The 14,330-nt window shown below is 55.3% G+C and overlaps 3 protein-coding genes across 3 annotated transcripts; 1 reads left to right on the top strand and 2 right to left on the bottom strand.

Annotated features, from left to right (window-relative positions):
• Positions 1 to 147: 147 nt before the first annotated feature.
• On the bottom strand, positions 148 to 3,859 carry LRRC73 (leucine rich repeat containing 73). The gene is made up of 6 exons (XM_047732573.1): positions 2,755 to 3,859; positions 1,977 to 2,137; positions 1,494 to 1,616; positions 1,002 to 1,102; positions 665 to 887; positions 148 to 519 (listed from the first exon to the last, which is right to left on the bottom strand). The coding sequence occupies exons 1-6, from the start codon at positions 3,024 to 3,026 to the stop codon at positions 449 to 451; spliced, it is 951 nt and encodes a 316-aa protein (XP_047588529.1). The 5' UTR covers positions 3,027 to 3,859; the 3' UTR covers positions 148 to 448.
• Positions 3,860 to 5,316: 1,457 nt separating this feature from the next.
• On the bottom strand, positions 5,317 to 9,896 carry YIPF3 (Yip1 domain family member 3). The gene is made up of 9 exons (XM_047732572.1): positions 9,649 to 9,896; positions 8,831 to 9,028; positions 8,523 to 8,629; positions 6,787 to 6,832; positions 6,555 to 6,647; positions 6,265 to 6,396; positions 5,955 to 6,068; positions 5,629 to 5,752; positions 5,317 to 5,539 (listed from the first exon to the last, which is right to left on the bottom strand). Exons 1-9 carry the CDS (start codon positions 9,727 to 9,729, stop codon positions 5,391 to 5,393), a joined length of 1,044 nt encoding a protein of 347 aa, XP_047588528.1. The 5' UTR covers positions 9,730 to 9,896; the 3' UTR covers positions 5,317 to 5,390.
• A 71-nt stretch (positions 9,897 to 9,967) lies between these two features.
• On the top strand, positions 9,968 to 14,147 carry POLR1C (RNA polymerase I and III subunit C). Its single transcript, XM_047732571.1, has 9 exons — positions 9,968 to 10,108; positions 10,230 to 10,301; positions 11,950 to 12,057; positions 12,298 to 12,430; positions 12,725 to 12,844; positions 12,935 to 13,087; positions 13,275 to 13,424; positions 13,539 to 13,655; positions 13,801 to 14,147. Exons 1-9 carry the CDS (start codon positions 10,040 to 10,042, stop codon positions 13,917 to 13,919), a joined length of 1,041 nt encoding a protein of 346 aa, XP_047588527.1. The 5' UTR covers positions 9,968 to 10,039; the 3' UTR covers positions 13,920 to 14,147.
• Positions 14,148 to 14,330: the final 183 nt, after the last annotated feature.

Genomic DNA, 14,330 nt, shown 5'->3' with positions numbered 1-14,330 from the left:
GGGTGCCTGGTGTAAGGTGTCACCCCAGAATCCCAGATCCTACAAGTCCAAGACCTGAGCCAGACATAGTTGACATTAGGGGCCAGTTGATGCTGCCTGGAGCTTGGACTGTGGGGTGGCACTGCCCCCTAGTGTTCAATGGTTCTAATTCCTCCCCTACTGCCCATCCCCAGGGAGCACAGCCACACGACAGGTTGTAGAGTTCATAAAATCTCTTCCCAGCCAGCGGGTTGCAGCCAGAGCTGCCAACAAGTCCAGAGACATCACCTTGGGTTCGCGTGTGCCCAAGGCTGTTGCTTAGTCAGCTTCCAGAGCTTCCCATCGCTGCCGGGAGCTACCAGAGCCCCCGGCACCTCCCTCCCAGGCCCTAGGCCTGACCCTGACATCCGGGGTAAGGTGCTGGGGACATAGACAACATGTAATGATGCGCAGAAGCCTGAGCAGAGAGTCACATCTCGGTTTCAGCCAACAGACTATCACCTAGTCCTGAAGTCATGAGCACCATCTGAGAGCTGGGATCTGTGGAAAGGCAAAGGGCTGTTCAGACCACCATTTGTCCCTCCACCAGGGACACAGGTGGGAGGCGGCCGAGGTCTCCCACACCCACTCTCCCTGGCCTAGGCCTCTTTGGGATCTGGCTCTGCCCGGCCCTGGGGGTTCTTACCACTGGGGCACATCCAGGAGCTGCTGCTCCTCTGCTGGGCAGCAGGCTCTCGCCCTCTCTCCTGTTCCTGCGTGTCACCAGCCCCTCCTGCCACCTCTTCCTCCTCCTCTCCCTCTGAGAGGAGGTCACATATCTGTTGCTGCAGCTCGGGGCTAATGCTGTTCTCAGCCAACACCAGGCTCCGCAAAGCTGTGGGGTAATTTTCTACCATGTCCAGCAGGGTCTGAGGAGGGGAAGAATGCGGATTTTTCAGACCACTTCGGGATATCCACAGACATGTGGCCTCACCTGTACCTCCACCCCAGCCTCCCCCCCCCCCAGCATGAAGACTTCTCACCTGAGCTGACTGGTTGGTAAGCCCTGTGCCCTCCAAGTCCAGGACCTCTAACGTGCGGCTGGAGGCCACAGCTACAGCCAACATCCCTGCCACATGGTCACCTGGGGAGGCAGCACACATGCACACGGTCACTGGCAGTCATGAGTGGGCCTGCCAACCCTTTCTCCCCTGAGGCCTCCCCAGTGCCCTAAGGACCCTAGATCCCACCCCAGGCCAGCAAGCACAGACATTTGGTAGGCGGCCGAAAGGGAGACTCCATGACTTGGGAATGAACGGGTGAAGCAAGCCAGGCCCAGGGGTGGTGATGGGTACTTTGATGTACCTGGTGGTCATCTGGTCGTCCACATAAGTGGCTTCTCCACTACCTCACACATCCCCCCTCCCTTCTCCGTCCCCCAGGGGGAGGGGGTGTTACCATGGCCAAACAATGGTCCCAAGTTCTTGAATGGGGGTGGGATGGTGAGACTCACAGGGGGCTTCCTTGAGCCTCACCCAGGGGGTTGTAGTCCAGATTGAGGACGCGGACCTGGGAGCTGTGGGCCACGGCAATCGCAAGGCGGCTCCAGCCCTTAGGGGTGATGCCAGGGTTGGCGCTCAGCGTCAGTTCCTTCAAGCCTGGGCAGCATCAAAGTGAGAAGCCAGGATGGAGGTCAGGCCCTCTTCAAGCCCCTCCCCTGCCCTGGATCTCTGGGGTGTCCCTGGTGGCTGAGAGCCACCCCATCCCACCCCACCACAGAGCTCCTGGGCCTCAAGAGACACCTGCCTTCCCTGCGTCCCCTGCCCACCGCAGGCTGGATGCCTGAGTCTCCATTCTGCTCAGCCCCCCATCCTTCTAATAAATATTCTCACACACACACACACACACACACACCCCCATCGGAACCCTCAGCTCTGGGTCATACCCCCTGCTCTCTGCATCTGGCTTTTTCATCAAGGCCACAGCAGCCCGTATCCTCAGCAGGGTCTCTTGCTCACCTGACTTGGCTCCATCTGGGGGGAGGAGGCCACAGATGAGGTTGATGGCTTCATCACCCAGCATGCAGTCCCCCAGGTCCAGAGCCACAAGGGCAGGGTGGAGGGCCAGTGCTGGGTTCAGCAAGGCCAGTCCTGCATCTGTCAGGGGGCTCCCGTGCAGGCTGGTGGGTGAGACCAGATAGCAGAGGTTACTGCAGTCATCAGCCCTATCTGTAGGGGACAGACCCCTTCCCTTATGTGAGCCCTAGAGATGAGGAGGGCACTTGTCACAGCACTTGGGAGAATTCTTCAGAAGAAAGAAAGAAAATTCTAGATTCCAAAAACCCAGGTGGAAGCAGAATTTTGTTTCTTTTCTGGGGCAGGGATTGGGATCCAGGACAAAGCACAGAAGTGTGTGAGTGGTGGATTGGGACTCCAGTGGGCAGAGTGCAGGGGCAGGGGTCTAGTCCCCAGGGGAGGTCCTTCTTGAGTCGGGAGGGGCTGCCCCCCAAGAAATCAACGCTGGTGATTAGATGGGGAGGTACTGGTTCCCTGCCAGAAAGGGGAGGGTAGCCCATCTCCTATGGGGTGGGGCCATGTGTGCAGAGTCCAGAGGTAAGGGATAAGCTTGGAGGGTGTCGTGGAGGCCTGGGTGGAGGGATAAAATGGTGTACAAGCATGAAAAGGCAGGCTGGCGCAGAGACAGCTACAGGAAAGTGTGTGGAGGGATAGGCGGTGGCAGGGGGCGTGTGAAGAGGGGTGCAGTGCCCGGGACCCCCTTGCGAGGGAGCGCACTCACAAGAGGGACTGGATAGAGCGGTTGGTCCGCAGCGCCTCTGCCAGCTGCTTGATGCGGCTGGGACTGGACACGACGCCTAGGTTAAGGTTGAGCTGCGCCAGGGACGTGGCCCCGGCCAGGGCCCGGCAGATGCGGCCGAAGTCGCGGTCGCAGAGGCGGCAGCCGCGCAGTGAGAGCAGGCGCACGGCGTTGTCGCGCAGGCCGCGGCAGATGTCCCGCACCTCGGCGCCTGACAGCGGCTCCCCTGAAATCTGGATGGAGCTGGGCAACATCGTACCCACGGCTGGGCCTCCGGGGCCGGGGCGCGGGCCGAGGCCGAGGTTGGCGGGGCCGAGGACGGGGTTGGGGCTGGGGTCGGGGCCTGGGCAGGGGTCGCGGGCGGAGCGGGGGCACAGGCGGTGGCAGAGGCGCGGGCGGCGGCGGCCGCGGCGGCGGCAGCGGCGGCGGCGCGGGTGAAGGCGAAGAGCGTCGGGGCCGTGGCCGAAGCCGGCGGGGGTTGCGGAGGCGCCGAGGTCGCCTGCCGGGCTGAGACCGCGCGGCGCTGGGGCCGGGGCGGACCGTGCCGTCCGTGTCTGGGGAACCGGCCGGGGCGCGCGGGCCGGGGCCGGGTGGGCGCTGCTTCGCGCTTGTCCTCGTTCCTGGCGGTCCGGGCGGCGGCTGTGGGGCCTCGGTTCAGGACGTGCGGGACCGGCCTCGGCTCGGAGGCCGCATCTGCTCCCTCCCCTCCTCCAGCCCGGCTCCCCTACCTACCCGCAGGGAGAGCCCGAGGCGGGCGAGCCGGCAGCCGGCGGCGGGCAGCAGCTCCGGCTTCGGCTCCTGCGCCTGAGCGGGCGGCGGGTTCCCATGGCAACGGTCGCGTCACCGCCGCTCGCCCCGCCCCCTGCCCCGCCTAGGCCACGAGGCCCGGGGTCTGCGCACACCCGGCATTCCCGAGCGGTGGGGCCGCTCTCTCCCTGGGCGTGGGCCCAGACGGTACTCGGAAAGTAGGTGGTGGGTCGAGGCCGGGGATGAGCCGGGGGTGTGGCGGGCAGAATGGAGGCACGTCACGTGGAGATGGCATTGCTTCTGCCCATTCTCCCGTCGTTCCCTCCTCCTCAGGGCCAGATCCTTGATGTCTCCGCCTGCGGCCCATGCACGCCCTCCCGTCCTGCTTGGAGGTCCTCCCCAAGGCCCCGTAATTCGGGCCGCGCCGAGCTCGCAAGCGGCGTTGAGGAAGGTCGAGCCCAGGAAGACGTCCCCGCCTGCCGCTCGCCAAGATGGCGTCCCCGCCGCAGAGGTCGCAGGGGCCACGGGCCTAAGGGGCCGGGGCTGCCAGGCACACCGGGACGGCGAAGGGTTCCTGGGGCAGGAGAGCCCCAAGTAGGCGCAAGGTGTTGGTGCCGCTCCTTCCTCAGCTGCCGGCGTCAGATGCCTCGGGCCTCTCAGTACGTGTGATACTGGGGTAGCGCAATGAAAGGGGGTGTTGGACCAGCGACCTGCTGTGGTAGGCGGCCGAGTTAAGGGGGCTGGAACTTTCAGGAAGGGTACACTGCACGGTGCGGGTAGTGCTGTTCGCACTTTGTTCACTGGTGATGGGGTGGGGTCCTCACATATCGGAGGACACACGGCAAATGAAAGGCACGTCTTTCTTAGGCCCTTTGCTGGGAGGAAAAGATGGTGACCCAGATTTACTAGGGAAAAAAAATATAAGCGTAGTGAAGGGAGGCCAAACGTCCTATTTCATTAACCACCTAACTTAACTCCGTGGAGCAGATTAAATGGGTGGTGGGGTGGATGGTGCTAGGCTTGGGTCGGGGGAGGGTGGTTTTTAAGAGTGAACATCACTCTTGGAGAGGAAGGACAAAGTAAACTCCAGATGATAGCTTTGTTCCTTTGGCCCCAGTATAATCAGGACACCAGCAAGTTTGGCTTCAGATGTGAGCTCTGAATTATCCCTACCCAGTGGCCCGGGTGCATGAGGGCCTTGTAAATGTCATGGGGCTGAATCTGGGCATTTTTTGCCAATTGTCATTGTTCCACTGGTGTCCCCAGAGTGAGGCTGAGCCCACTCAAGCTGGGTGCTCTCCTCCATCAGACTTAGGGTTCCTGTGTTTGAGGCCTCCCTATGGCTCCATGGGGTGGGTGTCCCTCGCCCCCAGGGACAGGTTTCATATTCAGTCTTTCAGTGTAGTCTGGGCTCTCCCACCTTCGTCCCGCCTGGATGAGGGTAGCAAGAAGAGGACAGGTGCCACTACCACCAGTGACAAGAGAACAGGAAAGTGTACAGGAAGTAAGGTGGCAGGGAGGACCACTGAATGGTAGCTCCAGTTCCAAACTTCAATCAGTATTTTAATTACCAAGTCTATATTTAGCAAGACAACGTGGGGGAGATAGAGAGGAAGGAGGAGGCGGAGAGAGGGCCTCAGAGGAGCTGAGCCACTTTCCGCACTGGTTGCAAAGCCCTGCAGTCCTGGCCAGGGGTTCCAGGCCTTGTGCCCTTCAGAAGGCCCACAGGCGTAAGGGGGTTGCAGAAGTGGCTACAGCTCTGAGGCAGCTGCAGACCCCATCAAAGAGACACACGCCATCAGTACTGTTCTTTAATCTTCCTCTGCTCCACAGATGGGGGAACAGGGGCCGTCCAAGGGTCTCAGGTGGGGTCAGTGTGACTGCAGGGTCACCGCAACAGCCTTGGCTGTGGCATTGAGCATGGTGGCGGAAAGCCTAGCAGCAGGGAGTGCAGCAGGGACATCCCTAGGGACCCTCTGCATGGGCAGGATGTTGGGGCCCTCCAGCGTGTCCAGGATCCCTAAAAGAGAAGATGGAAGGTGAGCCAGAGCTGGCTGGGCACCGAGCTCGGAGGATGTCCCCCCTGCCCCCGGCTCTGCTGTCACTCACCCTCTACCACTTTGTGGTAGGCAAAATGCAGATAGAGCAGGAAGAGCATGTGCAGGGCAGCCAGGGTGCCACAGAGGAGCAGGCGCTGCGTGGGGCCCACTGTTCGTGACACCAGCACTGCCACCTAGGGCCACAGAACACAGCTTAGAGGGCCTAGCTCCAAAGCGAGCAGTGTGGAGAGGACATTCCGGCCCAGAGCTTAGAACCATCTTTGGGCTCTTCCCACCCATTCGGAGCCCTCTGTGGGGTTTGGCCCCAGCTCTGAGCTGTTTTCCCGAGCTCCCCAGGAGGTCAGCCCACCCCTGGCAACCTCTTGCCCGGCTTACCATGCGGAGGGTAGACAGCCCACCCACCAGCAACCAGAAGAGGTAGAAGAGGGCATGGAGGTGGATGTTATAGGTGACGAATAGGACAATGCAGTGCCCAAAGAGGCCATAGCCCTAGGAAACGGAATGGCGGAAAGGAAAATCACTAAGGCTGGGCTGGCCTTTGAGCTCTCACGAAGGTCCTGAGAAAGAAACAGTCCGCTGGCCGGCTCATCCCCTTCCAGTGCCTGGGGCCTGGGAGAGATGCAGACCAAGGCCTAGCTACTCTTTTGAAGATTACCCTCTCCCGCCACCATGCTGGACTCCTTACCAGCAGTGCCAGCATCTGGAGCATGGTGATCTGGGCATTGCACAGGTACGCGAGGAAGTAAATGAAGGACGAGACTCCCAGCCAATAGCCGAAGCAGGTGCCAATGGCTGTGCCCATCAGGGTGCCCTCCCGCTGTGGGGTGAAGGCTCTGCTTAGTCCTGGGAGGCCTCTAGTCTCAGGCTCACCCAGGGCTTCCCTCAGGGGCTGCTTCTACCTCATTGCACCATCCTCTCCTTGGGCAGCTTTCAACTTAGTTCAGCCACCCCCCCAAAGTCCTTTGTCCTGCTTACAATAATGGTGTCAGATGTCTTCATCCCATGGAGGAGGATGGCAACCAGCGTGAAGACCAGCATGAGAGGTCCATAGAGTTCACCTGCGATTTTCTGTCAATATACCAACTCATTCAGGCTGGAGGGTACAATGGCTCTTCTGTTTAGATCTTCCTAGGCTTTGCCGGGTGGCCCCACCCCCTGCCCTCATGTCTCCCCCGGCTCTCCCAGACATGCTACCTTGGGTATTCACCTGGGGGAAGTTGACCATCTTGATCGGGATCATGGACTCCAGAAGCCTGGGAGAGGAGAGGAGAGATGAGAGCCAAGGCGGCACTAGGCTATGAGGTTCTGCAGGGCCTGAAATCTTATTCATCTCTAACTCCAGAAAATATGCTGGATGATAAAGGGAGAAGAGGGGAGTAAAGACAGACAAGGAATGAGGAAATAAATTCCCTGTTCCTAAATATGCTTCCAGGAAGGAAAACCTTCTGATACCATGCTCACACACATGGAAAACTCAGAAAGCCTGCCCGGGCCTTGGGAGAGAGCTAGATGATTTATCTATTTGACCTACTCCTATTTATTTATTTTTATTTATTTATTTATTTTTTAAAGATTTTATTCATTTATTTGACAGAGAGAGATCACTCAAGCTGGGTGCTCTCCTCCATCAGACTTAGGGTTCCTGTGTTTGAGGCCTCCCTATGGCTCCATGGGGTGGGTGTCAGAGAGACAGGCAGAGAGAGAGGAGGAAGCAGGCTCCCCACCGAGCAGAGAGCCCGACTCGGGGCTCGATCCCAGGACCCCGAGACCACGACCCGAGCCGAAGGCAGAGGCTTAAACCACCAAGCCACCCAGGCGCCCTGACCTACTCCCATTTAAAACAGACCAACAGGGGTGCCTGGGTGGCTCAGTGGGTTAAAGCCTCAGCCTTCGGCTCAGGTCATGATCCCAGGGTCCTGGGATCAAGCCCCGCATCAGGCTCTCTGCTCAGCAGGGAGCCTGCTTCCCTTCCTCTCTCTGCCTGCCTCTCTACTTGTAATCTCTGTCTGTCAAATAAATAAATAAAATTTTAAAAATAAAAAATAAAACAGACCAACTTCAGAAGAGAATGCCCAGAATTCAGGGCTTGTGATGGTGAAGCCCTGGAAAGGGTTTAGTAGGAAAGGTTTTACTTGAGGGAACCAGTGTGTCTCCTGTCTCTTCCTGCTTACCATTCCTCACAACACCGCTGAGCATTTTCTGTAAAAACAGCCTAGAAATGGTATGAAAATTCCACACAGAAAGAATAAAACTACAAGTCACTTTTCCCCACTCTCAAGTGACCAGCTAGATCTTACCGCCTCTGGGAAACCTGCCCCATCCCGCCCTCTAGCCTACTCTGGGTCAGGTGTCCTCCCTGAGCACATGAGTGCTGAACTGTAACGGCACCTGAGGGCAAGGCTTCCATCTATCTTCACCCTGTCTTCCATGAGACAGAACCATTACAGTGCCCAGCACAGAGCAAATGCTTAGTAAATAGCTGCTAAGTGGTACTGGGTGTCTGATGAGCACCTCTTAAATGATGAGCAAAGTACCAAGCCAAAATTAGATCCACTTCTCGAAAAGTCATTCAACAACTAAGCAGTGGTATTCTGGTTCAGAGACTGTTCCAGCGCTGGGAATATAAAAATAAAACAGAGACTTGTTTTTGAGGCACTCTCTAGGGAGCCAGCCCCAGAAATAAGTGAGTACAGCACTGCTGCGGGGTCATCTGTTAAAAGAAAGCATAAAGTTCTCTAGGATCACCAGGAAAGGACAAATTGGGGATGCGGCTGAGGAACGGGGAACAGAAGAGGTGACATTTGAGCTGTGTGTTGAGGGAAGGAGAGCGGTCTGCTAGATGGAGAGGAGGAAGGCAGAGCCTCAGGCCTTGGTAGCTGGTTGTAGTTTGGATGAAGAACTAGGTGTGAGGAGGGCAGCTTCTGTCAGGAGAAGGATTCTCACCTGCTTCGCACCTGGGCCGGCTCCACATCAAAGTAGGGTCTCAGGATATCGATGTTGGCGTACAAGCTGAAGGCCCTGGAAGCTTGTCTCTTCCCTGCCTGCCACATCTGAAGTAAGGAAGACAGAAGTGGGGCGAGTAGGTATTGTGAGGGAGATTCTGGGCTGTAGTCCCTGTTGTTCATTTTCTGTTGGTCTTCTACATAGTTCTACTGGGTTAGACAACATGGGGTGAACTTCGACACCAACTCCAGCCCTTGGGGCCTGCCTAGATATACCTTCCCAGCTACTCGGAATCCAGTCTTGCTTACCTGATCTGCCACCTGCCGGCTCAGCTGTCCCTTAAAGCCCTTCATGCCCAGGAACTCGCCATCCTCTTCTTCTGCAGCAGCTGCATCAGCGTCCACCTCCTCCTCCCGCAGTCGTTGATGCAGCTCGCCCATATCCTCAAAGCTGGAGCCTGAGGTATCATCCATGTTCTCCATGTCAATCACAGCTGAGCCCCCACCCTGTGAAGACAATGGCTTCTAGAGTGCAGGACCTTTCTGCTCCATCCGCATGTCCTCCTCTGTTCCTCCCAGGGTTTGGGACTTTGTTCTTCCACTGCTGGGGGTATGGCTTGGAATCACCACAGATCACGCGGCTCTCTTCCCCTCATTTGCTCTCAGAACCCTTGGTGGTCTGGCTCTCTTTTCTAGCCTGGAAAACCTATTCCTGTCTTGCATACATGTCTTTCTTCTACCTTTCTTACCAGATTCTCAGAGGGCTGCAAAAGTGCCCATTTTCTTTGTCTTTTCCATCCCCCAAACAAGGCTATGCACACAGCATGGTTTTCGCCAGTGCCAGTGAAAACTGCCCACTCCCTCGCCACGTCTGATCCCGATCGACCAACAAACTTGTCTCGAAAGCAAGAGCAGGTGTGTCCAGAGACACGAGGCTCTTTGGCTGGAGGACCAGTCTACCCTTCAGGTCAGCACTAGTCCCACTGCCTTTCGTGTACACCAAGATCCAAAGGGGAGAACAAGTGCTGCAAATGGAGCAGACCTCCACGCTCCCAGGGGGAGTCCCACACTTCAAAACGGCTGCCAGCCCTGGGGCTGCTAGCAGCCGGAGCCTTGGGGGCGATTACCTGGATGTTTTCTTCGAACCCTCCCCATTCAGGGCCGGCTCCGCTTCGGGCGCCGCCGGCCGGCGCCGCCGTAGTTGCCATGTCCCTCGAGGGCTCCCGTCGCTGAAGCCCGCGTAAGTCCCGCGCGCGGAGGAGGAGTGGGAGAGACGTGGGCCTGAGGGAGGGCTATGTCTAGGGGCGAGAAAGAGAGGTGGGTTCAGCCGGAACGCAAAAAGAAGAAGCCCGGATGTTTGGCTAAAACTGACTTCCGGAACTGGGGACGTGGACGCAGGCTGAACAGAATCTCGCGATGTTTAAGAATCCGGGAGGCGGTGCGTTACCACGGAGACGGAGGAGGACGACTGGGACGCACGCGCCAGTTTGCTGCCCTAATCACGTGGAGGGGGTGAAGATGGCGGCCGCCCAGGCGGTGCAAGAAATGCGGACCCGCGTGGTTCTGGGGGAGTTCGGGGTTCGCAATGTAAGCCTGTGGCCTTGCGCTTGGGAAGAGAAAAGAGAGTGGAACAGGGATGATTTGGGGTCGGAGTTGGGGCGGGCTTGCCCTACCTGCCCCTTCGCAGACTCGTCTCTTTTTGCTCTAGGTTCATACCACCGACTTTCCTGGTAACTATTCGGGCTATGATGATGCCTGGGACCAAAACCGCTTCGAGAAGGTAGGTAGGTGGGGCTGGAGAGGGTATTTGGAACGGACCTTGTGATTTGGGCAGCCTGTGTCTTGGAAGCAGCCCTTGGGATTCGCTCGGTTCATAAGTCGTTCGCTGAGCAACGTGTTAGGAGCTCCGTGTACACGGTTTGTGCTCTGTTCGACGAACAAGCTGTTTAATCTTGTTGAAGAGCGCGCATAAATGATTTCAGTATAATGTGGTAAACGTGGTTGGTAGCGATAAGGACAATAAGGGATGGGGTGATCCCACAGAGGCACTTAATCTAGAATGGAAAGCGGGTCATTGGTATGGAAGATGTACTTCCTGAAGGAGAGGACATCTGAACTGAGCCCTGAACGATGAGTAAAATCTGACAACAGGGAAAGGCGAGGGGGATCTAAGACCAAAAGCTAAACTACAAAGGCTTTGTGAGCTGTGTTCTGGGAGTGGCCAAGCAGTTTATTATTGTTCGAATGTAAAGTGCTAGCATGAGTGGTGGGCAAGATCGAAGTGCATATTAGACACTGTAGGTGATAGGGAGCTTTCGAAGAGCTCTGAAGCAGATATGATCTGATTTGCAGCCATAAAGGCTGGGAGAGAATGAATCAAAGATCAAATAGGGCAGTCAGATTTGTGACAGGATTGCATAGAGGAGTGGAGGTTGAATGCATGAACTAAATTATGATCAGAAAAATAGAGCAAAGGGAAGATAGAAGGTAAATTTGGTGTTTGCTTTGATGTCGGCTGTGAGGAGGGAGTGTAAAATGACCCAGCTTGAGGAACTGCTTTAATGAACGGTGGTACCATTTACTGAGGAAAAGTCTGGGGAAGGGGAATGATACATTGTTTCCTTTATGTGGAGAAATTTAGCAGTCTAGTAGAACATGTGTTTGAAAGGAGATCAGAAGTGAGATAAATTGGGAAGTTTTCAGTACCTGATTGTTAAACCATGAATGTGATTGAGGTCGTTTTGGAGAGAGACAAAAACCTGGAAGATAGTGATGTTTGTGGAGTCAGTAAAAGATCGTGAATTTAGAAGGGTTCAGGAGGAGGAAGAGAACCAGAAGACTGGTGCTCAGACGCCAAGGCAGAGTTTGAAAATGGAGGGATTCTGGGATGCCTGGGTGGCTTAGTGGGTTAAACCACTGCCTTTGGCTCGGGTCATGATTCCAGCGTCCTGGGATCAAGTCCCACATTGGGCTCCTTGCTCGGCAGGGAGCCTGCTTCTCCCTCTGACTCTGCTTGCTCGCTCTTTCTCTCTCTCTGACAAATAAATAAAATCTTTAAAAAAAATAAAAATAAAAAATAAAATGGAGGGATTCTATCAATGCTGGATGCAGCAGAGGAGTCTAGTAAGATAAGGATTGAATAGTGTCAACTAGATTAAGGGGTGTGGAAGCCTGTTCTCTCATAGAATAGTTTCTGTGGATGGTCTAGCTGGAGGCCATATTGCAGGTGATTTTAAACGAATAGAGGATTAAACAACAGGGAAACTTTTCAAGAAACTAATAAAGGATTGGGGGAGAAAGGAACATCTATGAGGGTCTGGCCAAAGGGAGGTTTTTGGGTGAGAGAGAACATTAGGGGCAATATCCAGGGGGAGGATATTGACTCCATAGAGAGCAAGCTTCATTTATTGCATTTTCTGTCCCTGCAGAACTTCCGTGTGGATGTGGTGCACCTGGATGAAAACTCGTTGGAGTTCGACATGGTGGGAATTGATGCAGCCATTGCCAATGCTTTTCGACGCATTTTATTAGCTGAGGTATTTATCGGTGGGTATAGTGGCAAGGGCGGAGTTGGATAGGAAACTGTGCAATCAACTTACTTGGAGAATTCTCAGGTTGCCCCTTTCTTTTAGTTTCTTGGCAGTTTTGCTGAGCATTCCTCCTGCTCATTCCTCATAAACTTTTCATCAAGCATTCTTCTAGAAGTGGTCCTTCTATGTCAGGAAGTAGGAGTAAATAGGGAGTCTGTAGGTGAATGATCCTGTTTTCTTGGTCAGGTGCCAACCATGGCTGTGGAAAAGGTCCTCGTATACAACAACACATCCATTGTCCAGGATGAGATCCTTGCTCATCGCTTGGGGCTCATTCCTATTCATGCTGATCCCCGTCTTTTTGAGTATCGGAACCAAGGTCAGTGTTTGAGAAAATGAAATTGTGGCAAAATGGGAACAGTTTTCTTCCGCAGTTGATACTAGAGTCATACTGCCTCTGTTCAGATCCTGGATTGACTACTGTAAGACTGTAAGCAAGTTACTAACGTTTTGGTACATGAGTTGTTGGGATCTGTGTGAACACTTGCCCATGGCCTTATGTAATTTCTCCAGAGGAGTAAATGACAAATGCATATTAATGCATACAGTGTAGTGTCTGGCACCCAAATGTTCAGCTGTTCTTTAAGAGCTGCCACTTCCATCTTTTGTTCAGGAGACGAAGAAGGCACAGAGATAGATACTCTGCAGTTTCGTCTTCAGGTCAGGTGCACACGGAATCCCCATGCCGCTAAAGATTCCTCTGATCCCAACGAACTCTATGTGAACCACAAAGGTGAGTGGTGGTGGGTGAGCAAGAAGGCCCCCGCTTTGCTGGGTGCTAGTTTTAAGGACTGAGGTTTCTCTGATGTGCTGCTTTCTCCAGTGTACACCAGGCACATGACATGGGTGCCCCTGGGGAATCAGGCTGACCTCTTCCCAGAAGGCACTATCAGGCCTGTGCATGATGATATTCTCATTGCCCAACTGCGGCCTGGCCAGGAGATTGACCTACTCATGCACTGTGTCAAGGGCATTGGTAAGAACCCTGCGGGCTGCCCTGGGCGGTGGGGGGCGGGGGCGTAGTGTGATTACAGTGGGTGAGGTGTGACTAAGGGGCTCAGGTGAGTGGTCTTGACCAGCAAAAAGCCAGTGGGCCTCTGTTAGGGGCTTATCTAACATGAAGAAGGTTTCTGTACAGGCTCTGATTTCAGTCTACCCTCCAGGCAAAGATCATGCCAAGTTTTCACCTGTGGCAACAGCCAGTTACAGGCTCCTGCCTGATATCACCCTGCTTGAGCCTGTGGAAGGGGAGGCAGCGGAGGAGCTGAGCCGGTGCTTCTCACCTGGGGTCATTGAAGTGCAGGAGGTCCAAGGTAGGCCACTGGGGATGCCCACGCATTCAGGTCAGGACCTAAAGTACATCTTCTGTAAGGGCAGCGGAAATAAAAGCTTGGGGCTCGTGTATTTAGAACAGTTTTTTTCATTAGGTAAGAAGGTGGCCAGAGTTGCCAATCCCCGGCTAGATACCTTCAGCAGGGAAGTGTTCCGGAATGAGAAGCTGAAGAAGCTTGTCCGACTTGCTCGGGTTCGAGACCACTACATCTGTGAGTATCGGGTCGGGGTGGGGGTGCAGGGGACAGGTGTTCGGTGCTGCAGCTTCCTGGTGGAGTCCGGATTAGAAGCTGGCAGTGATGCGGCACAGGAGCTGGTGCCAGCACACCTGGGCTCAGGGCTCTCTCTGCTTCCCAGTCTCTGTCGAGTCAACAGGGGTGTTGCCACCAGAGGTGCTAGTGAGTGAAGCCATCAAGGTACTGATGGGGAAGTGCCGGCGGTTCTTGGATGAACTGGACGCAGTTCAGATGGACTAAGCCTGCACCGGGCTTCTTGGCGTGGCTGGGCTGCTCCCAAGCCAGGCTGAAGATCTGGGGTCCTGACCTGCCCTCACAGGACTGCCACAGAGTCCAGTGTGACTGGAGGTCCTGGGTTTTCTGGGACAAGTCTAGCCTTTTCAGTTGATACATTTTGTTAAATGTGCCACAGAATGTGACGTGCCTTTGTAAGGCCTTCATGTAAATAAAATCATATCCAAATAAAAATCCTTTTGTCAGGACTACCTGAGTTTTAGCCCCAAAATATGGGCCCTCAGCTCCAAAGAGGTTTGGCATTATTTAGCCCTTGGGAACACTGGGTTCAGGTGTTACTGCAGGTCAGGGCCAAATCCCTGTGAAGCCTTAAGAGAAATGCCAAATTGAGGTGGTTTCTGGGGGCTCAGCCACAGA

This window comes from Lutra lutra, chromosome 6 (genome assembly GCF_902655055.1).
Source record: "Lutra lutra chromosome 6, mLutLut1.2, whole genome shotgun sequence".
In the NCBI taxonomy this organism is placed as follows: domain Eukaryota; kingdom Metazoa; phylum Chordata; class Mammalia; order Carnivora; family Mustelidae; genus Lutra; species Lutra lutra.
The sequence above is the reverse complement of the archived record's forward strand: the minus strand, read 5'-3'. Positions and strand labels throughout refer to the sequence as shown.